Source organism: Lepidochelys kempii, chromosome 6 (assembly GCF_965140265.1).
Source record: "Lepidochelys kempii isolate rLepKem1 chromosome 6, rLepKem1.hap2, whole genome shotgun sequence".
Classification (NCBI taxonomy): Eukaryota; Metazoa; Chordata; order Testudines; family Cheloniidae; genus Lepidochelys; species Lepidochelys kempii.
Genome location: NC_133261.1, coordinates 18,068,233 through 18,093,266, shown reverse-complemented (window position 1 = coordinate 18,093,266; position 25,034 = coordinate 18,068,233). Strand labels below are relative to the sequence as shown.

The window sequence follows — 25,034 nt, the reverse complement described above, 5'->3', positions numbered from 1 at the left end:
GCAAAGTACAAGAGGGAAAAGCTGAGACTCCAAGGGGAGACATGGAGAAACTTGGCTGAAGTGGAAAAAGAGCTGTGCAGAATGAGAAAGTAAGGAGACACCCCACTTGAGAAATATAAATCTCAGCTGAAAAAGAAATTAATGGATTTACATGCTCAGCAGAATAAACATGACCTTACTGATGGTTTGATTACATTTATTACTGGAATAAGACTACTACCTCCCATGGAGAAACATTACTTCCTGAAATGGATGAAGTTTGGCCTGGATCACATTACTAGGGAGAATCTTTCTAAACTATGGGATCAATATAAAGAGAAATGCAAAAAACTCAAAAGATGACCCCAACATGTTTGCAGAGTTAGACAAATTAATCTCTGCCAGTTCCTTAGGAGTGCAGCATTTCATGTGTGAGTTGGGGCAGTTTTATGAAGCGGAATGCTCAATGGTTAAAGAAGGTAAAATGGCAGAAAGCCAAAGGCAATTCACCCATCTCCCAGGCATAGCAGCTGATCTCATGCTGGAAGGGTTTCCCATGGAGATCATTGATGGAGACGTTTCCAACATCTCACTGCAGTGGGTAACAGATGTTCTGAGTCAGCTTCATGCCAAGCTGGGGGGAAGGTCCAAAATCCTGGTTCTGAGGGTGCTGGGAGTACAGAGCACTGGGAAATCCACCCTCCTCAACACCATGTTCGGCCTGCAGTTTGCAGTGAGCAGTGGCCGATGTACACGAGGAGCCTTCACATTACTCATTAAAGTGGCAGAGAACTTTCAGCAGGAACTGGGCTGTGATTTCATCCTGGTGATAGACACAGAAGGCTTGAAAGCCCCCGAACTGGCCAAGCTGGAGGATAGTTATCAACATGACAATGAGCTGGCCACCCTAGTGATTGGACTGAGTGACATAACGATTTTTAACATGGCCATGGAGAATGCCACTGAAATGAAAGATGTTCTGCAAATTGTGGTCCATGCATTTCTCAGAATGGAGAAAATCGGGAAAAAAACCAACTGCCAGTTTGTGCATCAGAACGTCAGTGATGTGTCTGCACATGAACAAAACATGAGGGACAGGAAACACCTCCTGGAACAGTTGAATGAAATGACCAAAGCTGCAGCCAACATGGAAAAGAAATGCAAAGAGATGAACTTTTCTGATATTATGGATTATGATCTGGAAAAACACAATTGGTACATTCCTGCTCTGTGGCACGGAGTCCCCCCCATGGCTCCAGTGAATTTGGGATACAGTCAAAAGGTTTATGAATTAAAGAAATATTTGTTTGAATTTCTGAAAGATTGTTCAAAAGAGAGAACTCCCAATGACATTCCCCTATTTCTTGCATGGGTGAGGAGCCTGTGGAATGCTGTAAAACATGAGAACTTCATTTTCAGCTTTAGAAACAGCCTTGTTGCTGAAGCCTATAACCAGCTGTCTGTGAAGTATGCAGAGTGGGAATGGGGTTTTCGGAAGGAGATACATTTCTGGGTATCTGAAAAGGAAACTTTCATCCAAAATCAGCCACCAGATAAACTAGACACTAATGTTTCAATCAGACTAAAGAGTGAGGCACAGGAAAAACTGAGGCAAGAAGCAGAGAAGATTTTGAATCATTTACAACAGTATTTTGAAAGTGGAACAGCAAATCTGCACCTGATAGAAAAGTACAAAGAAGATTTTAGAAGAAGTGCCAATAGTCTCAGGAATGAACTGGAGAGTTATTCATTCAGCAAGTGGCAAGAAGCGATTCATATTAAAAAAGGCCAACACAAAACAGATGCTATGCTGTCAAAGTACAAGAGAAAAATTGAAGAGAAAGTGGATGGGCTTCTGAACCATTGCAGGAAAAGCAACTGCAAATTAAATAATGATGAACTGGAAGAGGAATTGGAGAACATGTGGACAGAAACATTGTCAGAATTATCACTTATTCCTTTATAGAGACGCAACATATTTGAAGATGTGGAGTTCCAGCTGAGAAGAGACCTAGCGGACAGGGGCAGTGCAGTCTGGAAGATGTTACAAGATGCCAAAAGCTTGTGTGCTTATTAAACAAAAAATTTCAAAATGAAAAAGGAATACTTAGACTTAAAAGTGTTCAGAGGTTACAAACCATAAATATCAGGTGTGAAAGAATTCTTGACACAGGAATGCTGGCATAAAACAGAGGCTTTAGCTAAATCTTTAATAGAAGAGTGCAATAGTTACACTGATGGAAAAGTAAATGGCAAAGCAGATTATGATGAAACTTATTGCAGAGAGTTGTTGCGGATGATTAACGAGTGGCTTCAGCAGGCTGATGTTCAAAACCTTCACACCACCGCCTGCTTTGCAGTTGACCTGAAGCTTCACATTTTGGGGGATGAAGCTCGTGCATTTCAGACGATGCATGAAGAATTCATTAAAGAAAATGATCCTCTGCAGCGTCTGGGGAAACTGAAACCTCAGTATCTCTCCACGTTCAAAGCTCTGTACTTAGAGAAGATGAGTGTCAGGACAGGGCCTGGAATTTCTGTGATCAGTGTCTGAGACCTGCCCTGGTGGACTATGTGAACAAGAGACTTGGGACAGAAATCGTGGATGACATTCTCAGCAGTGAACGGTCTGTTGAGTACAGCAACCGGAGATTTTTCCAATTCTTTGTTCTGAAGCAGCTGTTGGAAGAAAATGACTTTAACACTTATGTGCAATACACAAGGAATTATGTAGATTTTATCAAAACCTGGATACAGAGACACTTGTTAATGCTCTACAAAGGGAAGGCGAGTTTGGGAGATTTGGAGAAAAGGATTTTCTCCCCAATAATTAATAAATTCAGCCATGTTCTGAAATACTCCAAAGGTGAGAGGACTAAGACAGTCTCTGCCTTTTTAGACAATTTGTGTGAAAAGCTGCAGCAGGATCTAGTCATTCCCAGGGATAGCTTAGAAGTGATACTGTTTAAAAACACAGCAAGTGCAGACCAATTTTCAGCTTTTATAGAACAGTTTATTCCTGATCTGGAAAAACAAATTTTATCCACTTTTGAAAATCTGGAAATTCAGTCAAAACTCTCAAAACTTGCAGTGAAGCCCCAGGATGAAATCTTCAAGCGAGTGTTTGGCTGTGGGAAGCAGTGTCCGTTCTGTAAAGTCCCCTGTGAAGCAGGAGCTCCTGCGCATAACGAGCATTTTGCTTCAGTGCACCGACCTGAAGGACTAGGGACATATCGGTGGAATAAAACAAGAATACTTGTCTCTGATATATGCTCCTCTTCTGTGGATTCAAACAAAACATTCAGATGTTTGGAGACAAAAGGGGAGTTTCATCCTTATAAAGATTATGGCAAATTTTTTCCAGACTGGCTTATCCAGCCAGATCCCAGCATCACAGCTTCCGATTACTGGAAGTTTGTTTTCAAGGAATTCAATCACCAGTTTGCTGAGGAGTTTGATGCTCTCCCTGCCGATCTCCCTGAGGACTGGGGTGAAATAACCAAAGAACAGGCACTGGAGAGCCTAAAGGAAGCCTTTACATTGAAATCAAAAACAGGCCGAGAAACTCTTTTGTGAATGGAAAGTTACAGAAGTTAATTTCCATTAAATGTAATGTTGATTCTCTTTTAATATCAGACACAGGTTGCAGCTTCCAAACAGATAAAGAAACAATGCTATTTCACGTTTCACATCACATCACATTTCACATCACATATCGATGTATGGCAAAATTAAAGAAGGCGGGAAAGACCCAGATGTGGAAATTCTGCACCTCTGTCTTCAGGAGCAAATCGCCAAAATCCCAATTTGTCCTCACCACTGCATTTTGCTGATACAGTGGTACCATCCAGTGACCTGCAAACCTTTCCCACATGAGTGTTCCCTCCAAGAGCCCCCGAATGCCAGCCATCCACTTCTGCTATTTAGAGGATCAATATCCTGTGCTTTTATGGCTAATCTGACACCAAACAGCCTGGCCCTGATGCTCGCCTTCTCTGGGGTAACACATGGGCGGGAAAAAGTACTTCAGAAACACCAATGAGGGAGGTTTGCAGCATAATGTAATGGGGAAGGGAGGGATGCAGCCGGCAACCCCAAAAGACCCTGAGGTTTCAAAGGGAATCCCCACAAACCCAACAGACACTGAGGCTCCATGGGAAACCCACCCCATCCCTGGGAATGGTCTTTCTCTCTGCTCTGCTCACTGCCCCGCACACATATCTCATCCAGGGTAGTAAGGCTAAGAAGCCATGGTGCATTGGCTATTTGCCCTGTGATTGCCTGCTACCCTTCTGCATGGGGGTGCTGTGGGGAGAAGCCAGGGAAGGTAGTTAGTGGTGCTAAGAAATCTGTGGTCCCAGCTGGAATGTCACATACTGCCTTTTTGGGTAATGCTTGCCTGGGTTTCCTCCCCCCTGCTCCCTCCTGTCTGTAACATCCAAATGGATCCTTCTGGATGAAAGTGTCTATAAAGATGTGAATGAACATTTCAGTAATTCCTGTTGTAGCCAAACATGATTTTAAAATTGCTTTAAGTGAGCTGTGACAGCCAAGGCTGAGCTTCACTGCCCTGACTTTCACTGACATATAAATGCCGATGATTTGACTATTTACTGTCCTACGATTTTTGCCTGATCTCATTTGCTTGTTAGCCAGATACTGTATAAGTCCCAGTTCAGGCCAACCAGGAGCTTCATAAAATGAAATTCTAAAATGCCATGTTTGACTGACGTTGATTTATTTTGTGTATAATTATCAAGAATTTTCAAAGAAATTTAAATGAGAAATGGTTTACAGGAGTGTGAGACGAGGTTTTGAGAGAGGAGCATCCTAAGTACAATTATCTTTTCCTATTGATTTTTTGTGAATAAATGTTGTCCCAGGTAGCTGCCATAGATAAAGTTTAAAACTGATCTGTGTATATTTTTATTCTCCTTTTGAGGATAACATGGATAAAAGAGACATTAAAGTGCGCATTGTTAGACAAATAAATATGTACGTGTGCCCACAAGATATATAGCGCAGCCCTCCACATTTCTGTCTAGCCCACCTCAGTTTCCACCATGGGGAAGAGGCTGCCCCTGTGCATCCGTACTGAGCTTTGCTGGCTATTGATGAGAGAAATTTTCTCCATTTACGCTGGGGGGATGGGCGAGGAAGGGAAGTGGTGGATGCTGCCCTCTCCAAGGGATAAAAAAAAAGGCCTAGAAATGTCACTTTTTGGCCAGGCATGCGATGCCCTTACACTCCGCTTGGTGCCATTTCTCTGTCTGTCTCTCTGTCTGTAATGGGATAACTTTTAAATGCCTCATCTGATCAATTCCAAAATTTCAGGTGGTGCCCTGGGCACCAATGGCCAGAACCCTTTTGATTTGAGGGGAAATCAGTCAACTGAATATGAGGGACAAATGAAGTTCCTGGCATCCTAGTGGAGTTTAAGATGTTGGCCACCTGAATGACTCATCTCCCAGAAAAAAATAATATGGAGGAGGGATGGAAGAGGGAATGGGGATGTATAGATGGGAGAATAGGGGCATGCACACAGCCCATGGCATGGGGGGGAGAATGCGGGACCCTGGTGTGAAGGGCTCACATAACTCCTGGTGGCAGGTGTGATGCTGACAAAGCCAGGCCAGAGCCATAGGCCCATTCACTTGTGTGTGACTATCAAAGGAGTTAAATGTATTACTATATATTCAGGCCAATTCACTTGTGTGTTAATAGAGATCAAAGGAGATGTTAATTGCATTGTTTTTGCCTAACTATATCTTGTTGTTTACTATTACATTACATTTGCATTACGCATGCCTGGTAATTAAATAGACCTAGATCAAAGTGTGTGTTAATCTAAGAGTGTATTCAGATGTTAGAACTTCATGAAACGAATGGAATGTTACTTGTATTCTTTTCATGTATCTATTCTTATTATAATGTAAAGGCAGGCAGTTATAATATGTCTAAGCTTGTAATTAAATAGCTCATTGAATGCAAATGAAGAGTGCGAAATTCAAAGCAATTGGCCATTGTGTGAGTAAGAACATGTCTCTGATTGTTGTGTGGAGAAGAAGCTATAAGTACTGATTCAAAGGAAGATCCTTTATCTCTGGACTGTTTGGATTCTAACAGGGTGGAATAACTAAACAAGAAGACGGAGATCCCCAGAGCTATTCTGGGTGGCCCTGAACTGGCAGATTACTACATCCCTGTTATCCTTTGGGGTTCACAAACTTTGACTCACCTGTTAATGTAATTTACCTGCTTTAACCTCTCAATAACACATTTATTTTTCTCAGCTAATAAACCTATAGTTAGTTCACTATAGCATTGGCTACCAGTGTTGTCCTTGGTGTAAGATCCAGAGTACCAATTGATGAGGGGGAAGTGACTGGTTTCTTCGAACTGGGAGGAACCTGATGTGGTGTGATTTTTGGTTTATGTGACCATTATCACGAAGTGCAGTTTGTTTGCGTGGTGAGATGGGCTGGAGAGCTTAAGGAGACTGTCTGTAACTCCATGGTAAGACTAGTCCAGTGATCCAGGAATTTATATTTGTTGCTGGTTTGGTGAAATATAATTATAAATAGGGAGACCAGATGTCCAGTTTTTAAAGGGACAATCCCGTATTTAAGCTGTCCTGACTTTTTCTTAAAAACGGGCAAACTATCCCATATTTTCAGTCTCCCCGCATGCATCAGTACTAATGAGTCCTGCTGCTGGCCGGATCCTTGCTTGCGAGCCATCCTCCCACCAGTGCGGGGGGGGTGGGGGGAGTCCAGTGACCAATGATGGGGGTGGGGATGAAAAGCTGGTGGCAGGGATAAGATGCAGTGCGCAGGGCCAGCTGCTCCCCCTGCTGGTCTGTCAGCGCAGCCCCTGCTGCAAGCTGGCTCTCAACCAGCAGGGCCCTGCTCCCGGTCCCGTTTCTGGCCAGCCCTAGCTGTGTGCTGTGAGCTGCAGTGGCTAGAGAGTGAGGGCAAGTACCAGGCAGTGGCTGATTATAGGTCACTTCTGCTGCCCACCCATCGGCCCTTTACATGCTCCGTCTCTCACTGTCCTCTCCCTGCTTTGTCCCTTCACCCCCACAAGTCCTGCTGCTCCTCTATATCACCCCCCCCACACACACACAGCAGGACACATCCCACTCCCAGCGCTGTGCAGAGAATGAGCTCCTATTCGGAATACTACACTTATCAATAGTCTGGCCGGCAGACTCCTTCCTTCCCCCACTGCCTCTGGCTGGGCCAGCACCCCGGGAAAGCCCAAGACCCTCCGGCCCGGGACACTGGCCAGGAGGAGCCGAGCCCTGCATGTGCCAAAGCCCTGTGCAATGCATGCATGGGGAAGCCGCTAAGCTCTGGACTGGGGTGGGAAACAATTTCCAGCCTGTTCCCAACCTGACCCTGCAGGCTTCACCTCAGCCCCCGGACAGGGGCTTAGTACCCTCTTTGCCCACCCCACCCCCTGCGCTGGGTCCAGCCCCCAGGGAGCGTGGGGCTGCTCTGTCCCCTAGGCACCCTCCCCTGCTGAGCGACCTCTCTGGCAGGGTTCTCTGAAGCCTCTGCAATCAGGTTACCTGGGCCCTGGTGCACAGTGCATTCTTAAGGCTTAACCCCTTCCTTCCCACGCTGTAGCCGGGGGGGACAGAAGGCATCTAGGTTATGTTGGTGGCCAGCAGAAGCATGGAGGTCTTAGCTGATTTATGATACTGTGTGGGCAGGAAGGGACAAGCTGCTTCCAGCCACGGTGGGGGGAACAAGATGAGATGAGCTCTGCAAAGACAAGGGCCAGGTCATCACTTCCCCTCCACTCCTCCCCTGTGGCTGGAAGCAGCTCCTGTCCCTTCCCTCCTGCACAGTGCCAAAAGGCTGCTGGTGGCCACATGCCACATTCTGGTATAAGCCCTGGCAGAAATGGAGGGCGGGGGGCATGTGACCCTGCGTGCCCCCATCCATGTGTTGCCTTGGTAAGATGTGGCACCAGGTACCAGGAGAGGCAGGTCTGACCCGGGGGCCCAGCCAGGTGTGGAGGGCAAAGGGCACCAGGCAGGGAAAGGGTCGAGTCCATCAGTCACACACACATACACCCATGTGAGAGAGGTGTATGGGCGTGTGTGTGTGTGACACCTCACCCTGCAGGTGTGGGAAGGTGTGTGTGGGGGGGGTGTCACATACCCCTAAATGGGAACCCTAAAGCCTTCAAGATAAGAAGGTAAATAAAAAGAATCCAACTAGGCAGTATTTCTTTTTAATGGAGGCTCAGTCAACTTGATGTTAATTTGAAGGTTTGTACTGCATAATTCTGATTGATTGCCAGTGAACTCACGAGTAATTTTACGAGGTGTTCATATCCAGCATAGGGAAATATGGTCACCCTAATTATAAAACACACCACCATGTTGGTCTCTCTGCCCTATTTTCTGACAGTCTGCCCTGAGATTGGAACTCACAGTTGTGAGCCACTCCAGACAGCATGAAATTAGGAGAACCTGGGATAGGGGGAAGGGGGCACATAGAACCCCTAGCATGGAGGGAAGTTGGGAATGGGGGGCAGACAGAGCTCCTGGACTGAGAGTGAAGGGAGGCCCTGGTTTAGAGGGAGGGAGTAATGGAGGGCACACAGAGCTCCTGGTGGGGGGAAGACTAGGGAACCCTGGTATGGAAGGAGTGAAGGAGAATGCGTGGGGGGGTAGGGGAATGGGAGCACATTCAGAACTCCTGCTATTGGGGGAGGAATGGGGGGAGTGAGGAATGGGGTACACAAAGCCCCTGGTATGGGGGGAATGGGAGTCACACAGAGCTGCTGTCATTGGAGGGGAAAACGGGGGAGGGGGTTAGTATGGGAGGAGGAGGGACTTTGGGGGGCACACAGAGCCCCTGAAATTGAGGGGCATGGGAGCGTGGCATGCAGGAAGCTTGTGGGTGGGAATGGAGGGATGTGAGGATCCTCTGGGGTGTGAAATAAGTTCACCCGACAGTAGCAACCTAGTGTGTGACCCCCTTCGACACATACACTAAACCCAGAACATAAAGTTTGCAACATCAGCCTTATCCACAGGCCTGTGTCGGGGTATTGATATGGCAGGATGTATGAGGCTGCACAGGGTGACTGTTGAAAAAAATGAGAAAACTGAATGAGGTGATGGGGCTGGCTGCCTAGATAGGGAAAGGTACCTTGGACAGAGCAGTGCTGGGGAAGTTTTGGGGGAGCTGGGGGAGTTTTGGCCTGACCAAGTCCCAGGCTGAGGGCCTGATACAGGGCCTTGAGGAGGTATTAGGGCTGTGGAGGGGCAGCCAGGGGAGAAAGAGGCAGCAGGTCTACCCCCTTGCTGATGATGAGTGGCCAGTTCAGACTGCATTGTGGCCCTGAGGAAAGGGGCTAGGGTGAAGAACAGCAGTGGGTCACAGAGGCGAGTGGTGGGATTAGGGGTAGCCAGTTCCCTGGAGGGGCAGAACCCAGAGAGTGGGGTACCGCCAGAGGGCAGTATCCCAGGAAAGTACGCCATTGTCTGGGAGGGATGTAGGGCCTAATGTGGTGGAGCTTGGAAAAGGGCAGGTAATTGTGGGCAAGACACCACCTGCAGAGGGTGCTCCTGAGTGGCGAGAGCTAATTCCCTAGGTTGGCCAGCCTAGTATCTACCTCACAGTCTGTGTGAGAATCTAAAGAGATCCCATCCCCCAACGAAGTGTCTGTGTTATGCAGTGGATGCTTATAGTAAGTCAGACATTTCAATAAGTGTTTTGGGGAGAGCCGATGGCCGGTGTCCCTCTGGGTTTACAGGAAATTGGCAGAAGAGAAGAAGTCACATCCCTAAAGAGCGCATATCATCCCCCTCTCCTGTGACCCTTGGCACCGTCACAGGCTCTATTTGTATCCAGTCATGAACCAAGAAGAAACTGAAAGGGTTTGAGCTCAGGTTCAGACTGTCCTTCATCAGAGAGCGTGACTGGCAGGGCAAGAGCAGCTACTTCGGGACACCGATATCTTTCTGCTCTCCCCCTGCTCCCAGGGACTTGCTCCCAGCCAGGATGCTGGTATGGCAGGGCCATGTCGCTACTGAGCTGTGACTGAGTCTACAGAATTAACAGTGGTGATCCGATTGTGTCTGGCGAAACTGAACTGAGTTTATCAGACCAGGTTCCATCCAGATTTAGGCCAATCACATCACTCCCTTTCCCCTCAGGCACAGCCTTGGATCAGTTATTAGCAATCAGGTTAAAGTCCCACTCTGGGGAGGGGAGTCATTTATTAGCCTAGTCAGTCACTAGGGTTGCCAATTGTGGTTGGATGTATTCCTGGAGGTAGCCTCCTCATGTTACATCATTTTTAATTCAAGATTAATTTTTAATTCCTGGAGACTCCAGGGCAATCCTATCAGTCACTCTGTAGCTATAAGGTGCTGACACACCTAAGAGATGTGGGGAGTGTTTGTTGCCCATATTTCTAGTCACATGCCATCATGCGGGGAGGCAGAGAGTCCTCCTTACTCTGGCAGTTTTCAATAAATGACCTGTTTTTTTATCACTCAGATTTAAACTTCTTCCCCTTTGTTATTCATCATGTGTGTTACAGTCGTACCTATTGGCCAACCAAGATCGGGGCCCCGTTGTACTGGGAACTATACAAATAGAGGGTGGTGGACAGTGCTGGTCTGAGGAGCAATTCTAAATAGACCAGGCAAACACAGGGTCGGGGGAAGGGATATAACTCACAAACAGAACCATCTGGGGAGTGGGGTACATGAGTAGGACTTAGATTTGCTCTCTAGCTAACACCTATACTATACATTTTTATTGGAGGTTGTTGGGCTTCTTCACAACCAATATTATCACAAGCAGTAAGGTATAAACCCTTGTAACTGTTACAAAATCTTCCTCTCCAGTCACGCACAAGGGAGAAAGCTTGGAAGCTATACAGGGTAAAATGGATTTATTTGTGGTTTGGACCCCACTGAGAGTTCTGGAGACAGGAGCACTTCTTAAGCAGTTTTCAGTTACTCCTGCAGTTTTTGGGGGACGTAGTTCAGAACTAGGTCTGTGTTTGTAGCAGGCTAGCGTGTCTGGCTTAAACCAGGCAGGGCACTGAAGTCCCAAGTTGTCAGGGAAAACGGGCTCAGAGGTAGTCTCGGCACATCAAAGGGCAGTCCCAAAGGGGGTTTCCGTGATCCAACCCCTCACACCCTCCCTCTGAGCACCACATGCTTCCCAGCTCGGGTAGACAGTGTCCAGGGCTTCGGGGTGGGTCTATACTCTGGTGACCAGCTTAAGCCGCTACCAGTCTACCCTCTGCGATGCTGCTATTTTTAGCATGATAGCTCCAGCAGAGCTAGCACGTCTGTCTCCATAAGCTGGCAAGCTTGCTCCCAGCTCCAGTGTACATGTATCCATACGGGGAGCAGCAGGGACTGAGGGGAGCTCCTGTTTCCAGATAGGGCCCAGCTCTGCTCCTAGCTCCCTATCCCAGGAGCCCCCAACTCCTGTCCTCCCCTTGTGGCTGGCTCTAGGCACCGCAACCTCATGCTGCCCCTGAGTCCCCAGCATCTACCTGGGGCAGTCTCCCCCTACCACTGCCTGGGGCCCTGCCTGCTCTGTGACTGGGCACGAACCCCTCCCCAACCCTGTAGCCAGGGCACCCAGCACAGGCACCGCCCTGCCCAGGGGTCTGCGTGCCTTGAGCCCTGGGGAGCCCTTCATAGCCTCTCCCAGCCCCCAGTCTGGTCCGTGATTGGCTGCTCCAGCCTTCTCCAGGCAAATGAGCCTCCACCCCTTCCCCTAAGGTTAACGAGGGCCCAAGAGGCCCCAAAGGGGAGAGGAGCTCAGAGTGTCCCTGGGGTGACAGTTAAACCAACAAATAGTGTCACCTCTGTGAATGCAGATGGGGAAGAATTAGGAGGCAGTAATAGAAAGTCATTTCACCCATTTGCTGCATTCAGCGCCAATCAGGTGTTTACACCTCTGTTCCAGTACTTAATTCTTACCATCACTTCATTTGTAAGTTGCTAGGATCACTTTATGTACGTGTTTCTGTGCAACTGCCAATCACACCATCAGAGCCCATGGTCATTTACACCTCCTATCACATTTGAAGGATTTGTTCTTCACAAGTGCTTCTCGGCATACCAGTTGAATGTATTACCTTCATTAGTATAAAACAGACACCTTGTTACAACTTGAACTGTGAGTTTGATCTGTACCTGTGTCGAATATCAGCATTTTGGAGAGAGGCAAGAAGTGATACATAAACAGCTAAACATAGATAATGTATGTTCCTTATAAGTACATATGGACACTTCTCTCTCTCCTAGAACACTTCATGTTCAGATGCTCAACACTGTCACCAATTACCATATTAAAGGCTGAGGAAAACTTCTAAGTAGTGTAGTCACTGAAAAGGAGCTGTTGCACAATTAGATAGGGAAACGTGTAAATACATCTGTTTGGCTATGGGTAGGTTAGTATGAACTCAGAGTTAAGCCGTCCCCTCTGGACGTTGTGACATGTTCATTTACCTGCCACTTGCAGAAGAATCTTTCCAGTACTCACATCCTCATCTTCCATTATACACCTGTACATCCCGCTGTCTGAAGGTCTCATGTTGCTGACAGTCAGAAGTTGCCCCTAGACTGAGCTGCTGGAGAAAGAGCTGAGTTCAACCTTTGAACTCTTCTTTCAGGTCCTCTGGTCTGTCTGATCCATTGTAGTAACAGTGCACTCTGGCTCTCTTTTCATGTCTGAATAGGAGCCAGACAAACGGTTGTGTCTAGCTAGGTGCAGACAACTACAGCAGTCTGAGACTGTAAGTTTGCTCCTAGGAGGTTCCTTAAGTCTTGGGTCCACAAACTACAGGATTCAGGAGTCACCACGAGAAAGGGAGGAGACAGGACGGTGAGTGGGAGAAGGAAAGGATGAATGGGAGCTCTGAAAGAGAGGGGGAAATAAACCTTAACTTGGCTGTTATTAGGCTTCCTGAGTTTTCCTCGCAGGGGTTCAGGTACAGAAAGAGCCTCATTTTCTGGAGCTCAAAGCTACAGTAATCTTGAATCTGCAGTCAAGGGTGACATCCCCTCCAATTTTTGAGTCAAATCTCTTGCCTTTCACTAATCAGAAGAAGAGCAGCTGAGAAAAAGGCTTCAACTCAGCCTCTGGAAACTTGGATTCAGGCTCAAGCAGGTCATGGATAGACCACAACAAGTTTAGAATTTCAAATTGCCAGCAGCAATGCCCACCAAGCTAGCTGGGGTATCTTTGGAGAGGGTGCATTCTCATGAAAATTGGAGCGACAGCGTCTGTTCAGAAGAAAAATATAAATTCTCCGTTCAATGGAGGACAGATAAAAGTAGACAAATGCTCCTCTTTCTAATTTATTTTTAAATGCTGTTTGTTTAAAGCGCTATGTTTGCAGTATTAGGATGCAGGTAACAGATTGTTGCAAATATTCATTTGCGAATGCATTTGTTCCTTGTGATTACAGCGAGTCAGAAAATGGGGGGAAGCCACTAACATTTTCAAAAATAGCTCTCTGTATGAGGCTGCTCTGTTGATTCTCTCAGTTCTCCCCCTCCCCATGTTTTTGGATGTCCTTCAGGGACCTTCCTCTCCTTCCCACACAAACTTTAGGGAGCTTGTTCATTTCCAACACATTAAAATGGGATGGTCAGCCACGCAACAGACTTAAAAAGGGTCAGTCTCACAGCAGTCCTAACTAAGCTGTGGCCAAAAGAGCTAATGTGATCCGGGGAAACATGACCAGGCCAATCTCGAGTAGGAGCAGAGAGGTTATTTTAGCTCTGTATTTGGCACTGATGTGACCACTGCTGGAATCCTGTGTCCAGTTCTGGTGCCCACAATTCCAAAAGGATGTTGATAAGCTGAAAAAGGTTCAGAGAAGCGCCATGTGAATGATTAGAAAACATGCCTTAGAGTGATTTAGCTTAACAAAGACAAGGTGAAGGGGTGACTTGATTACAGTCTATAAGTATCTAAATGGGGAACAAATATTTACTCTATCAGAGATGGTATAACACACTCCAATGCATGGAAGTGGAAGCTACACAAATTCAGACTGGGAATAAGTTGTACATTTTTAACTGTGAGGGTAAATAGCCATTGGAACAGTATACCAAGGGTCGTGGTGGATTCTCTATCACTGATCATTTTTAATTCAAGTTTGGCCATTTTAAAAAAAAAATCTGCTCTATGAATTATTATGGGGCAGTCCTCTGGCCTGTGTTATACAGGAGGTCAGACTAGACTAGATGATCACGATTGTCCCTTCTGGCCTTGGAATCAATGAATAAGCCCTTCAGGAACTGACCAAATACTTAAGTTCCTGGGCAGAGTAAAGGGACGTGCAGTAGGGAGAGGGCTGATGGGAGTTGTTGTGCCCTTATGAGCAAACCCATCATACTTGCAAAATATCCTTTCCCTGTGTGCATCTTTCACAGTTCCATTAAAATTCTCCACATCTCCTTGCTGATGAAGAATGTAAGCCATACTTACAGGATGGGGGACTCTATCCTGGGAAGGGTACCGATATCCCACCTTCATTAAATAAGTCATTATTGACCAGAGCCTAAGCTACTTACAGTTTTACTTAGGGTACATCTACACTTCAAGCTGGGGTCTGATTCCCAGCTCAGGTAGAGATACACACACTAGCTCTGATCCAGGCTGGGCACTAAAAATAACGTTGCTGCAGCAGCGTGAGTGGCAGGAGAGACTAGCTGCCGGAGGATGTGGCTAGCATCGTAGATGGGTGTTTACACCTAGCCACTTATGCCCCTACGACTACACTCTGTTTTTAGTGCACTAGAATGGGTTAGTGACACTGTGGTTCAGGGCTCCCTGGAGCCTTTTTACTGCCCCAGCACCCCCGTCCCCTGTGCTGAGCTGCTCTGAGAGTGCAAACCTTTCTCCTAGACTGGATGGATGTTCTTCAAACTGTTATTAACATGAGAGATCAGTGAACTGAGGGTGTGTCTGTGTCTCTCCAGCCTCTCGCTCTCCAATACAGAGGACTGTATGTTGCTGTGCGTGTCTCCTCTTAGTTCGGAGAGGTTCCTTCACATTCCCAGGCCAGGCCATGTCGGTAGCAGACAGAGGGATGGGGGTCGATGGCAGCAGGAGAGGACGGCTCTCTTTCACTGGATCAGAATGTGGGAGGCTTGCAACCCATGAAACAAAGAGCTAAAAATAATGAGGTGTTTTATGAAAGGAGCCCCTGCTGTTACCCCAGCATTATGACTGAGACTGGGGTATGAATGAAGCCCAGTTTGTCCTCCCTTACAAGGTGGATCCCAAGCGTGTGACAAATGGCTCCAGCCCTCTCCCCCAGAGCCCCACAGAGGGGGAGCTGCCGTGACTAGGGCCTCTTGTACCCAGCTCTTGCCCCACCCTGCGCAGCACCAGAGCCTCCCGCTTCCCCTGCCTGCTCTGGGGCTGGGCCCAGACCCCTCCCTGACCCTGCAGCCCAGGCTCCCAGCACAGCCACAGCCATGCCCAGGGGTCCGCAAGCCCTGAGGAGCCCTTTATAGACCCCCCCTTCACCCAGGCCAGCCCCTGATTGGCTGCTCCATTATCCTCTGTGCAAATTAGCTCCCACCCCCGAAGCTAATGAGGGCCCAGGTGGCTGTAAGGGGGGAAGGGAGCTTGGCATATCCTGGGGTGACAGTTAAACTGACACAGCAGAGTCACCCTGTGGAGCTGGGGGTCACTAGGGAAGGGAGGGGGTAGTTCAGGGGGGCTGAGGTGCAGGAGGGGCTGCAGGGGTCATGAGGTGGGTTCAGGGGAGCAGAGGGGGTTGAGGGTTCAGACAGGGCTCATTAGGTGGACTGAGGAGGGGGCCAGGATGGGGGAGGGGCAGAGTCCAGGCATGGGGTAGATTTGGGGGGCAGAGTTGAGGGGATTGTTGAGGAGGGGGAAGTTCAGGGCAGTTTACAGGGGTCAGTTCAGGCTGACCCCCTCCCTCCCCAAAGCAGGGCTGCAGGGCACAAACTGGCTTTATTAGCCAGCAAGGACTTTCTCCTCCTCCCAGCCCCATGCGGTTTGGGACTGGGGGCACGGAGGTTGGAGCAGGGGAGGGGCGTTATCAAGCCAAAGGGTGGGGGGTTGTTTGCCTCAGGGCAGGGAGCAGAATCGGGGGGGCGCCGTTAAAAGGGCAAGCAAAGGAGATGGAAGCAGGAGGTGGCAGGTGGCAATTCAGGGGGCACAAGGGGCAGGAGGGGGAAAAGGATTTTGGGGGGGACTGAAGGGCAGGAGGTGCAGGGCGAGGCAGGGTGTCAGGAGGCAGAGGAGCAGAGAGGATTTGGGGGGGATTAGTAGAAGACCCATGGGGAGATTTGTGGGGGGAGGGTGTGGGAAAGGTCAGATTAGAGGAACTGCAGCTTCTTCCCCCTGCCCCCCCCAGTCAGCCCAGCTGGGCCCCTCTGCCCTGGGGTGGGGAACTCGCAGGATGGGGCTGCTTGCACTGCAGCCTCAGCCCCTGCTAGGGTGCCCAGATAGCAAGTATGAAAAATCGGGACAGTGTCTGTGTGGGGGGGTAATAGGCACCTAGACAAGAAAAAGCTCTGAATACCGGGACATCTGGGCACCCTAGCCCCTGCAGCATCCCTGCCCCAGGAGACCTGCTGCCCCATCGCCCCCAGGCCAAGCTGTGGGGAGGGAGCCCTGAGCCACCCAAAGGAGGGAGGCTGGAGAGCCTCAGTGCAGCAGCAGCAGGGGAGAAGAGCCTAGTGCTGGGAGCAGCGGAGAGACAGAGCCCATATGTGAGGTATAAGAATTGGATGGGGAGAGGTGGGAATTAAGGATCACCTGGAGAGTGGGAGGCCCTGAGTGGCAATACGAGGATTGGTCGTGTTCTGTATGTTTATTATTGACCTGGAATAATGGACTAAAAACACGAGATAGGAAAACTTGCCCAGGCCACTGAATTCTTTTGTTTGGGTGGATTGTGAGGAATTTCAGAAAGAGCTTGATAATGTCAGGCAACATTCAATGTGTCTGTGCAAGGTGCTGCCTTTCAAGAAGGCTGACTTAGGAAAATTCAGAGAGTTGGTAGGTAAGATCCCAGGGTAGCAAGTGTAAAGGGAAAAACAGTTCAAGAGTTTGCAATTTTTCAGAGACATTATTATGTGCCTGTAGCAAGGCGAAGGCTCACCGGCATAGCGCCTCCTGCTGGTCATCTTGGAAGTTAGCTCTTCAGCACTGGGAGCGCCCTCTGCAGGCTGGTGTCTTGCCTGTCTTAGGGCCCCCATATTCCTCCAGACCTTGGTGTCCTTTTACCTTGGGGTGCTGCCCCCTGGCCGTACCGCCACACTCTGGGTCTCCCCTCCCAGGGGAACCCCCAACCCTCTTAACCCACCTTGCCTCAGGGGCTACTGCCAGTCATCATCTAGCCCCTGCTCACTGGGGCAGACTGCAGTCTGTAATGGCCACTTATCATTGGCAAAGGGGTAGGACCTGCTGCCTTTGCTTATCCCCAGGCTGCCCCTCTGCCTCCCCCGTACCTTTCTGAGGCCTTCAACAAGGCCTCAGCCTGGGGATTTACCAGGCTGCTGCTCCCCCGCTCCCTTTGCCTTTCCCCCGCACTGCTCCACTTCAGATACATCACTCCCAGGCAGCTAGCCCTTCTCCCTCCAGGACTAGAGTGACACTCCTCTCACTTCTGGCCCCAAGCCCTCTTATAAGGGCCAGCTGGACCCTGATTGAGCTGGCCACAGCTGTGGCTGCTTCCCGAATCAGCCTAGCCCAGCCACAGCCCTCTCCAGGGATGCTTTTAACCCCTGTTTTACTGGAGTGGGGCAGTTGCCCCACTACAGGGCCTAAAAGCAAACTATTCCACTGCATAGGAAAGATAGGAAGTATAGCCAGAGACCATGCTGGCTTAACCAGGAGATCTTCAATGATCTAAAAATCAAAACATTGTTGTACGTAAAGTGGAAACTAGGTCAAATTACAACAAAGGATGAACATAAATAGCACAAGTTTCTAAGGACAAAATTAGAAAGGCCAAGGAACAAAACAGATCATAGCTAGAGACATAAAGGGTGACAAGAAAACATTCTACAAATACATAAGAAGCAAGAGGAAGATCAAGGACAGGGTAGGCCCATTACTCAATGAAGAGGGAAAAAACAATAACAGAAAATGTGGAAATGGCAGAGGTGCTTAATGACTTCTTTGTTTCAGTGTTCAAGAAGAGGGTGAGTGGTAATTGGACATCTAGCATACTGAACGCCAGTGAAAATGAGGTGGGATCTGAGGATAAAATAGGAAAAGAACAAGTAAACAATTATTTAGACCAATTAGATGTCTTCAGGTCACCAGGGCCTGATGAAATGCATCCTAGAATACTCAAGAAGCTGACTGAGGAGATATCTGAGCCATTAGTGATTATCTTTGAAAAGTCATGGAAAACGGGAGAGATTCCAAGAAGACTGGAAAAGGGCATGTAAAAAAAGGGAAATAAGGACAACCTGGGGAAATACAGACCAGTCAGCTTAACTTCTGTACCTGGAAAGATAATGGAGCAAATAATTAAGCTCTAAATTTACAAACATCTGGAAGATAATAAGGTGATAAGTAATAGTCAGCATGGATTTGTCAAGAACAAATGGTGTCAAACCAACCTGATAGCTTTCTTTGACAGGGTAACGAGCCTTGTGGATGGGGAGAAGCAGTAGATGTGGTATATGTTGACGGTAGTAAGGCTTTTGATGCAGTCATAGAATATCAGGGTTGGAAGGGACCCCTGAAGGTCATCTAGTCCAACCCCCTGCTCGAAGCAGGACCAATTCCCAGTTAAATCAGTCCCAGTCTCACCTGACCTTCTCCTAAACAAACTAGGGAAAGACAACTTAGATGGAGCTACTATAAGATGCGTGCAAAACCATTCCCAGAGAGTAGCTATCAATGGCTAACTTCCTGTCAGGGTGGTTAAGCACTGAAATAAATTGCCTGAGGGGTTCTGGAATCTCCATCAGTGGAGATTTTTAAGAGTAGGTTAGACAAACACTTGTCAGGGATGATCTAGATAATGCTTCGTCATGCCATGAGTGCAGAGGACTGGATTAGGTCAGTGGTTCTCAGCCGGGGGTCAGTGACCCCTTTCCGGGGGGCCGTGGAGCCCCACGGCTGAAACCTGGAGCTCCCCCTTCCTCCTAAGCCAGGAGCAGTGCGGGTCTGAAGCCAGTGGGCCCCCTGCCCTAGTTAGGAGCAGCGCGGGGCTGAAGCCCGCGGTGCCCTCCCCATCCCCCCCAAGCCGGGAGTGGCGCAGCCAGAAGCTAGGTGGGGCTGAAGCTGGCAGGGTCCCCACATCCCCTCCAAGCCAGGAGCAACGCAGTGCTCAAGCCAGCAAACCTCCCCTCCCCCACAAGCCAGGAGCAGCAGGGAGGCTGAAGCCGGGAGTCCCAGTGCCTTGCCCCTGAAGCTGGGCATTGCACTGGAAGCCCCCCTGCCTGCATACAGCCCATAGCTACCCCCTGCCCATACACAGCCCTTAGCTATCCCCTCCCTGTACCCTGAGCTACTCCCCTCATTTCACACAGCCCCTAACTAACCTCCTGCCCGCACCTGAGCGGTTTTCAAACTTTTTGAACTGAGTTCCCCCTTTCAGTTATATTTTTGGTTGCATCCCCCCAGAACCCAGACAAGCTGGGTGCCCTCCTGAGTGAGTCAGGGGGTAGAGATGGCACATCCTCCCTGGACCCTGCTGTGTGGAGCTGGGATAAGCCATGCCAGGCCTTCCTCACCCCCACCCCCGCACGAAAAAAAAAATAGAAGTAAAACTATGCCTATGCCCAAGTGTGTCCCCCTGGCCTGGAACCCACGCTTCCCCCCTGCCGGGCCCTGTTGTTTTTATAGGATGTTTTTATAGGGGCCTCAGCAGGAAAAAGGTTGAGAACCCCTGGATTTGATGATCTCTCAAGGTCCCTGTCAAGGTTCCTCCCCCACTCTGAACTCTAGGGTACAGATGTGGGGACCTGCATGAAAAACCTCCGAAGCTTATCTTTACCAGCTTAGGTCAAAACTTCCCCAAGGTACAAAATATTCCACCCGTTGTCCTTGGACTGGCCGCAACCACCACCAAACTAATACTGGTTACTGGGGAAGAGCTGTTTGGACGCGTCCTTCCCCCCAAAATACTTCCCAAAACCTTGCACCCCACTTCCTGGACAAGGTTTGGTCAAAAGCCTCACCAATTTGCCTAGGTGACTACAGACCCAGACCCTTGAATCTTAAGAACAATGAACAATCCTCCCAACACTTGCACCCCCCCCCCATTTACTGGGAAATGTTGGATAAAAAGCCTCACCAATTTGCATAGGTGACCACAGACCCAAACCCTTGGATCTGAGAACAATGAAAAAGCATTCAGTTTTCTTACAAGAAGACTTTTAATAAAAATAGAAGTAAATAGAAATAAAGAAATCCCCCCTGTAAAATCAGGATGGTAGAGATCTTACAGGGTAAGTAGATTCAAAAACATAGAGAACCCCGCTAGGCAAAACCTTAAGTTACAAAAAAGATACACAGACAGAAATAGTTAGTCTAATCAGCACAATTCTTTTCTCAGCCATTTAAAGAAATCATAATCTAACACATACCTAGCTAGATTACTTACTAAAAGTTCTAAGACCCAATTCCTGGTCTCTCCCCAACAAAGACAGACTCTAGACAGACACACAGACCCCTTGTTTCTCTCCCTCCTCCCAGCTTTTGAAAGTATCTTGTCTCCTCATTGGTCATTTTGGTCAGGTGCCAGCGAGGTTACCTTTAGCTTCTTAACCCTTTACAGGTGAGAGGAGCTTTCCCCTGGCCAGGAGGAATTTCAAAGGGGTTTACCCTTCCCTTTATATTTATGACAGTCCCTTCCAGTCCTATGATTCTATGTGGAAAGGAACAATTGAAACCGGGTGACATGGGCAAATCCACTGAGCAGCTGGGCTGACAGATAGAGTACGGCAACTGCGTGGCATGTGGCAATGAAGAGAAGAGATTCCCCCGTGGGACAATAGACGGAGCCACTGCCCAATCCAGCTACACTCACAGCCCCACTGTCGAGAAGGGACACAGAGAGGGAGTGTCACGGGTTGGGGTCACTGCAGAGAGTTTGGGCCATCAATGTTGTTACTGGGGATTTCTAACCCTACGTATTTCAGTCTGTTTTTGTGTGTGTGTATATAGTTATCTAATTTCCCTTGTAACTGTGGAAAATCCAGTCTTTGGGTTGGGGTTTAACTGCTTCACCTGGGGGTTGCTCCATTGACTCCAGATCTGGCCCCATGAAATTTTCTCACTGTTTAAATGAGAAAACAAAGCCCATTTTTCATGAGGTCAGTCATTCTTATCAGCATCAGGCCTCTCAGAAGGGCTCATTTAAATGTCAAGGGGTCCTGTATCGCTTGGGATCTTGGGTTTGTACTTTGGAAGCATCACATCTCCTGAAATGTTTGCTGACCTCACCCACTATCCTTCCTCTCAGGGCTAAATAAAACAAAAAGTTTCAAGGCAACATTTCAAAATAAATAAGCCACCATAAAAAAGTCTGTTCCCAAGTTTATTTTGTTTAACTGTAAATGGTTTTCTGTTGCTTCTTATGCGTGATTACATTAAAACAAGAATACTACTTTCTTAATGCACAATAGGGAGAGTAAATGACAGTCATGCTCTAAATAGAGCAGTTTAATTGTCTTCAACGGATTCTTATTTGGGGGGGAGAGACTCAGTTTAAACACTAAACATACATGCCAATCATTTATCTGTGTTTACAGCCTATTCTAAAGTAATTACTTCCTACTATGTAATACTCAGGTCCTGAATCTGCCCTTGTCTTGAATAAAGAAATTTTCACTGGTGTAACTTAGGCTATGTCTACACTGTCAGATGTACAGCGCCAGGAGCTGCAGTGCCCCTCAGAGAGCGCTGCAGGGAAAGCGCTGCTGTGTGTTCACACTGCCAGCACAACGGCAGCTCTTGCAATGGCCACAGAGAGCAGTGCATTGTGGTAGCTATCCCAGCATGCAAGTGGCTGCAACATGCTTTTCAAATGGGGTGGTGTTGGGGGGAGTGTGACAGGGAGTGTGTTGTGTGTATGTGGGGGGAGAGAGAGTGGGTTTTGGGGGGGCTGAGAGCATGTCAGATTTCCTAAGGAAACCTACAACATAACACCGAATGCACATTAATGATTGTTCCACACACTTGCTAATTAGTAGCTGAAATTGGATTCAAAGTCCCGATGGCAAGTTTAGAAACCAGTGTTCCAAAACAAGGAGAGACCTTGTAAAACAGAAAATTTGGATGCTCTGGTGTATTTGTGGTTGTGTTAAAATTGAATACTGCGACTTTACATTTTGGGCACGGTTCCTGGACCTACTTGCATGCTAAGCAGCTCAGTGGGGGTGTAGCAGCAGTCAGTCAGCAGGTACCCAGTGAATTGTGCCTCTCTGTTATAGGCAGAAGCTGACATTCTCTCCTTCTGATTTTGGGGTTCTTATGTGTTTTTGTTCTGGTCTTAAGAAACAAATTAGCGAGACATTGCAAACTTCCAGCAAGAATCATTTATCTTTTTCTCTAACTTCTCTGCTTGTGTGCCAGAAAACCTAAAAGACACAATCTCATAAAAAAATGAAATAAAATTCTGCAGCCAAAAGTCCTAACTTCCCCCATACTAATTTCCCCCTATTCTTACTGAAACCTTCTGGTCAACTGTTTGAAATGGGCCACCCTCATTGCCACGACAAAAGTGATTTTTCCTCCTCTGGTATCCTACTCTTAATTGAATTGTCTCGTTGGAACATGTCCATCTCAATGATATTTCATTTGCTGGAAGTCCCAACCAAAGTGGGATAGTGGGGGAGTTCAGAGGTTGTTGTAGGGGAGTTACAGCATTGCCACGCTCACTTCCGTGCTACCTTCAGACCTGGGCTCTGAGGGCAGCTGCCAAGAATCTTTCTGAAGTTAGAGGAGGTTCTAAGATGTGCGGATGGGTCCCTGCTGCTGAGAGCACCTCAGCTGGGGTCTCCTATCAACTACTAGTCCCCTGGCAAATTAACGCAAAGACCAATTTGGGGGCATCCTTAAAAATGAACCCCTGAGCCCCAGAAGGAACTGCAAGGGAAGCCCTGAGCCCCAGCTGCAGATGCCGGGCAGACACCCAGAGTGCCGAGAGCAGTGGGGAGGGGCATGAAAGTCCTGAGCTCAGCACCCCAGGCTTGGCTGCAGTCACGGGGGTCAGAAGCCCTGAGCCCAGACACCCAGAGACATGGCTGGAGCAGAAGTTGCCAAGGCCAAACCCCTGAGCCCAACGCCGGGCTGATGCAGTGCATTCACTTCTGCATGCCTCTGGTGCATCTGATATCCCCAGCCCAGCAGACAAACAGCTAGGAGGCCCCGACTGGGTTCTCCTGGCTGGAGGGATCCCAGCAGGACAGGGAGATCGGATTTCACGGGGCAGGGCTAATTCGATCTCGCCCAGAAAGGCACAACAAGAACCAACAGCTGTCAGTTGAAGCCAGAGAAATTCAAATGAGAAGTAAGGCACACCTTTTTGACAGTGAGGGAGACTAACCACTGGAACACACAGAAAAGGACTTGTGGCACCTTAGAGACCAACACATTTATTTGAGCATAAGCTTTCATGAGCTACAGATCACTTCATTGGATGCATTCAGTGGAAAATACATTGGGGAGATTTATATGCACAGAGAACATGAAACAATGGGTGTTACCATATGCACTGTAAGGAGAGTGATCAGGTAAGGTGAGCTATTACCAGCAGGAGAGCGGGGGAGAAAAAATCTTTTGTAGTGATAATCAAGGTGGGCCATTTCCAGCAGTTGACAAGACCCTCTGAGGAAGAGCGGGTGGTGGCGGTGGGATAAACATGGGGAAATAGTTTTACTTTGTGTAATGACCCATCCACTCCCAGGCTATATTCAAGCCTAAATTAATTGTATCCAGTTTGCAAATTAATTCCAATTCAGCAGTCTCTCACTGGAGTCTGTTTTTGAAGTTTTTTTGTTGAAGACTTGCCACTTTTAGGTCTGTAATCGAGTGACCAAAAAGATTGAAGTGTTCTTCAACCAGTTGTTGAATGTTATAATTCTTGACATCTGATTTGTGTCCATTTATTCTTTTACATAGAGACTGTCCAGTTTGGCCAATGTACATGGCAGAGGGGCATTGCTGGCACATGATGGCATATATCACGTCGGTAGATGTGCAGGTGAACGAGCCTCTGATAATGTGGCTGATGTGATGAGGCCCTATGATCGTGTCCCCTGAATAGATATGTGGACACAGTTGGCAACGGGCTTTGTTGGAAGGATAGGTTCCTGGGTTAGTGGTTCTGTGGTGTGGTGTGTAGTTGCTGGTGAGTATTTGCTTCAGGTTGGGGGCCTGTCTGTAAGCAAGGACTGGCCTGTCTCCCAAGATCTGTGAGAGTGATGGGTCATTCTTAAAGATAGGATGTAGATCCTTGATGATGCGTTGGAGAGGTTTTAGTTGGGGGCTGAAGGTGATGGCTAGTGGCATTCTGTTATTTTCTTTGTTGGGCCTGTCCTGTAGTAGGTAACTTCTGGGTACTCTTCTGGTTCTGTCAATCTGTTTCTTCAGTTCAGCAGGTTGGTATTGTAGTTGTAAGAATGCTTGATAGAGATCTTGTAGGTGTTTGTCTCTGTGTGAGGGGTTGGAGCAAATGCAGTTGTATCGTAGAGCTTGGCTGTAGATAATGGATTGTGTGGTGTGGTCTGGATGAAAGCTGGAGGCATGTAGGTAAGCATGGCGGTCAGTAGGTTTCCGGTATAGGGTGGTGTTTATGTGACCATCCCTTCTTAGCACCATAGTGTCCAGGAAGTAGATCTATTGTGCGGACTGGTCCAGGCTGAGGTTGATGGTGGGATGGAAATTGTTGAAATCATGGTGGAATTCCTAAAGGGCTTCTTTTCCATGGGTCCAGATGATGAAGATGTCATTCGTGTAGCGCAAGTAGAGTAGGGGCATTAGGGGATGAGAGCTGAGGAAGCATTGTTCTAAGTCAGCCATAAAAATGTTGGCATACTG

The 25,034-nt window shown here is 48.0% G+C and overlaps 1 protein-coding gene across 1 annotated transcript; it reads left to right on the top strand.

Annotated features, from left to right (window-relative positions):
- Positions 1 to 225: 225 nt before the first annotated feature.
- Positions 226 to 1,945, top strand: LOC140913572 (interferon-induced very large GTPase 1-like). The gene is given in 2 exon segments (XM_073350305.1): positions 226 to 320; positions 322 to 1,945. Coding segments are annotated over 2 exon segments (1,719 nt in total).
- The last annotated feature ends 23,089 nt before the right edge of the window (positions 1,946 to 25,034 follow it).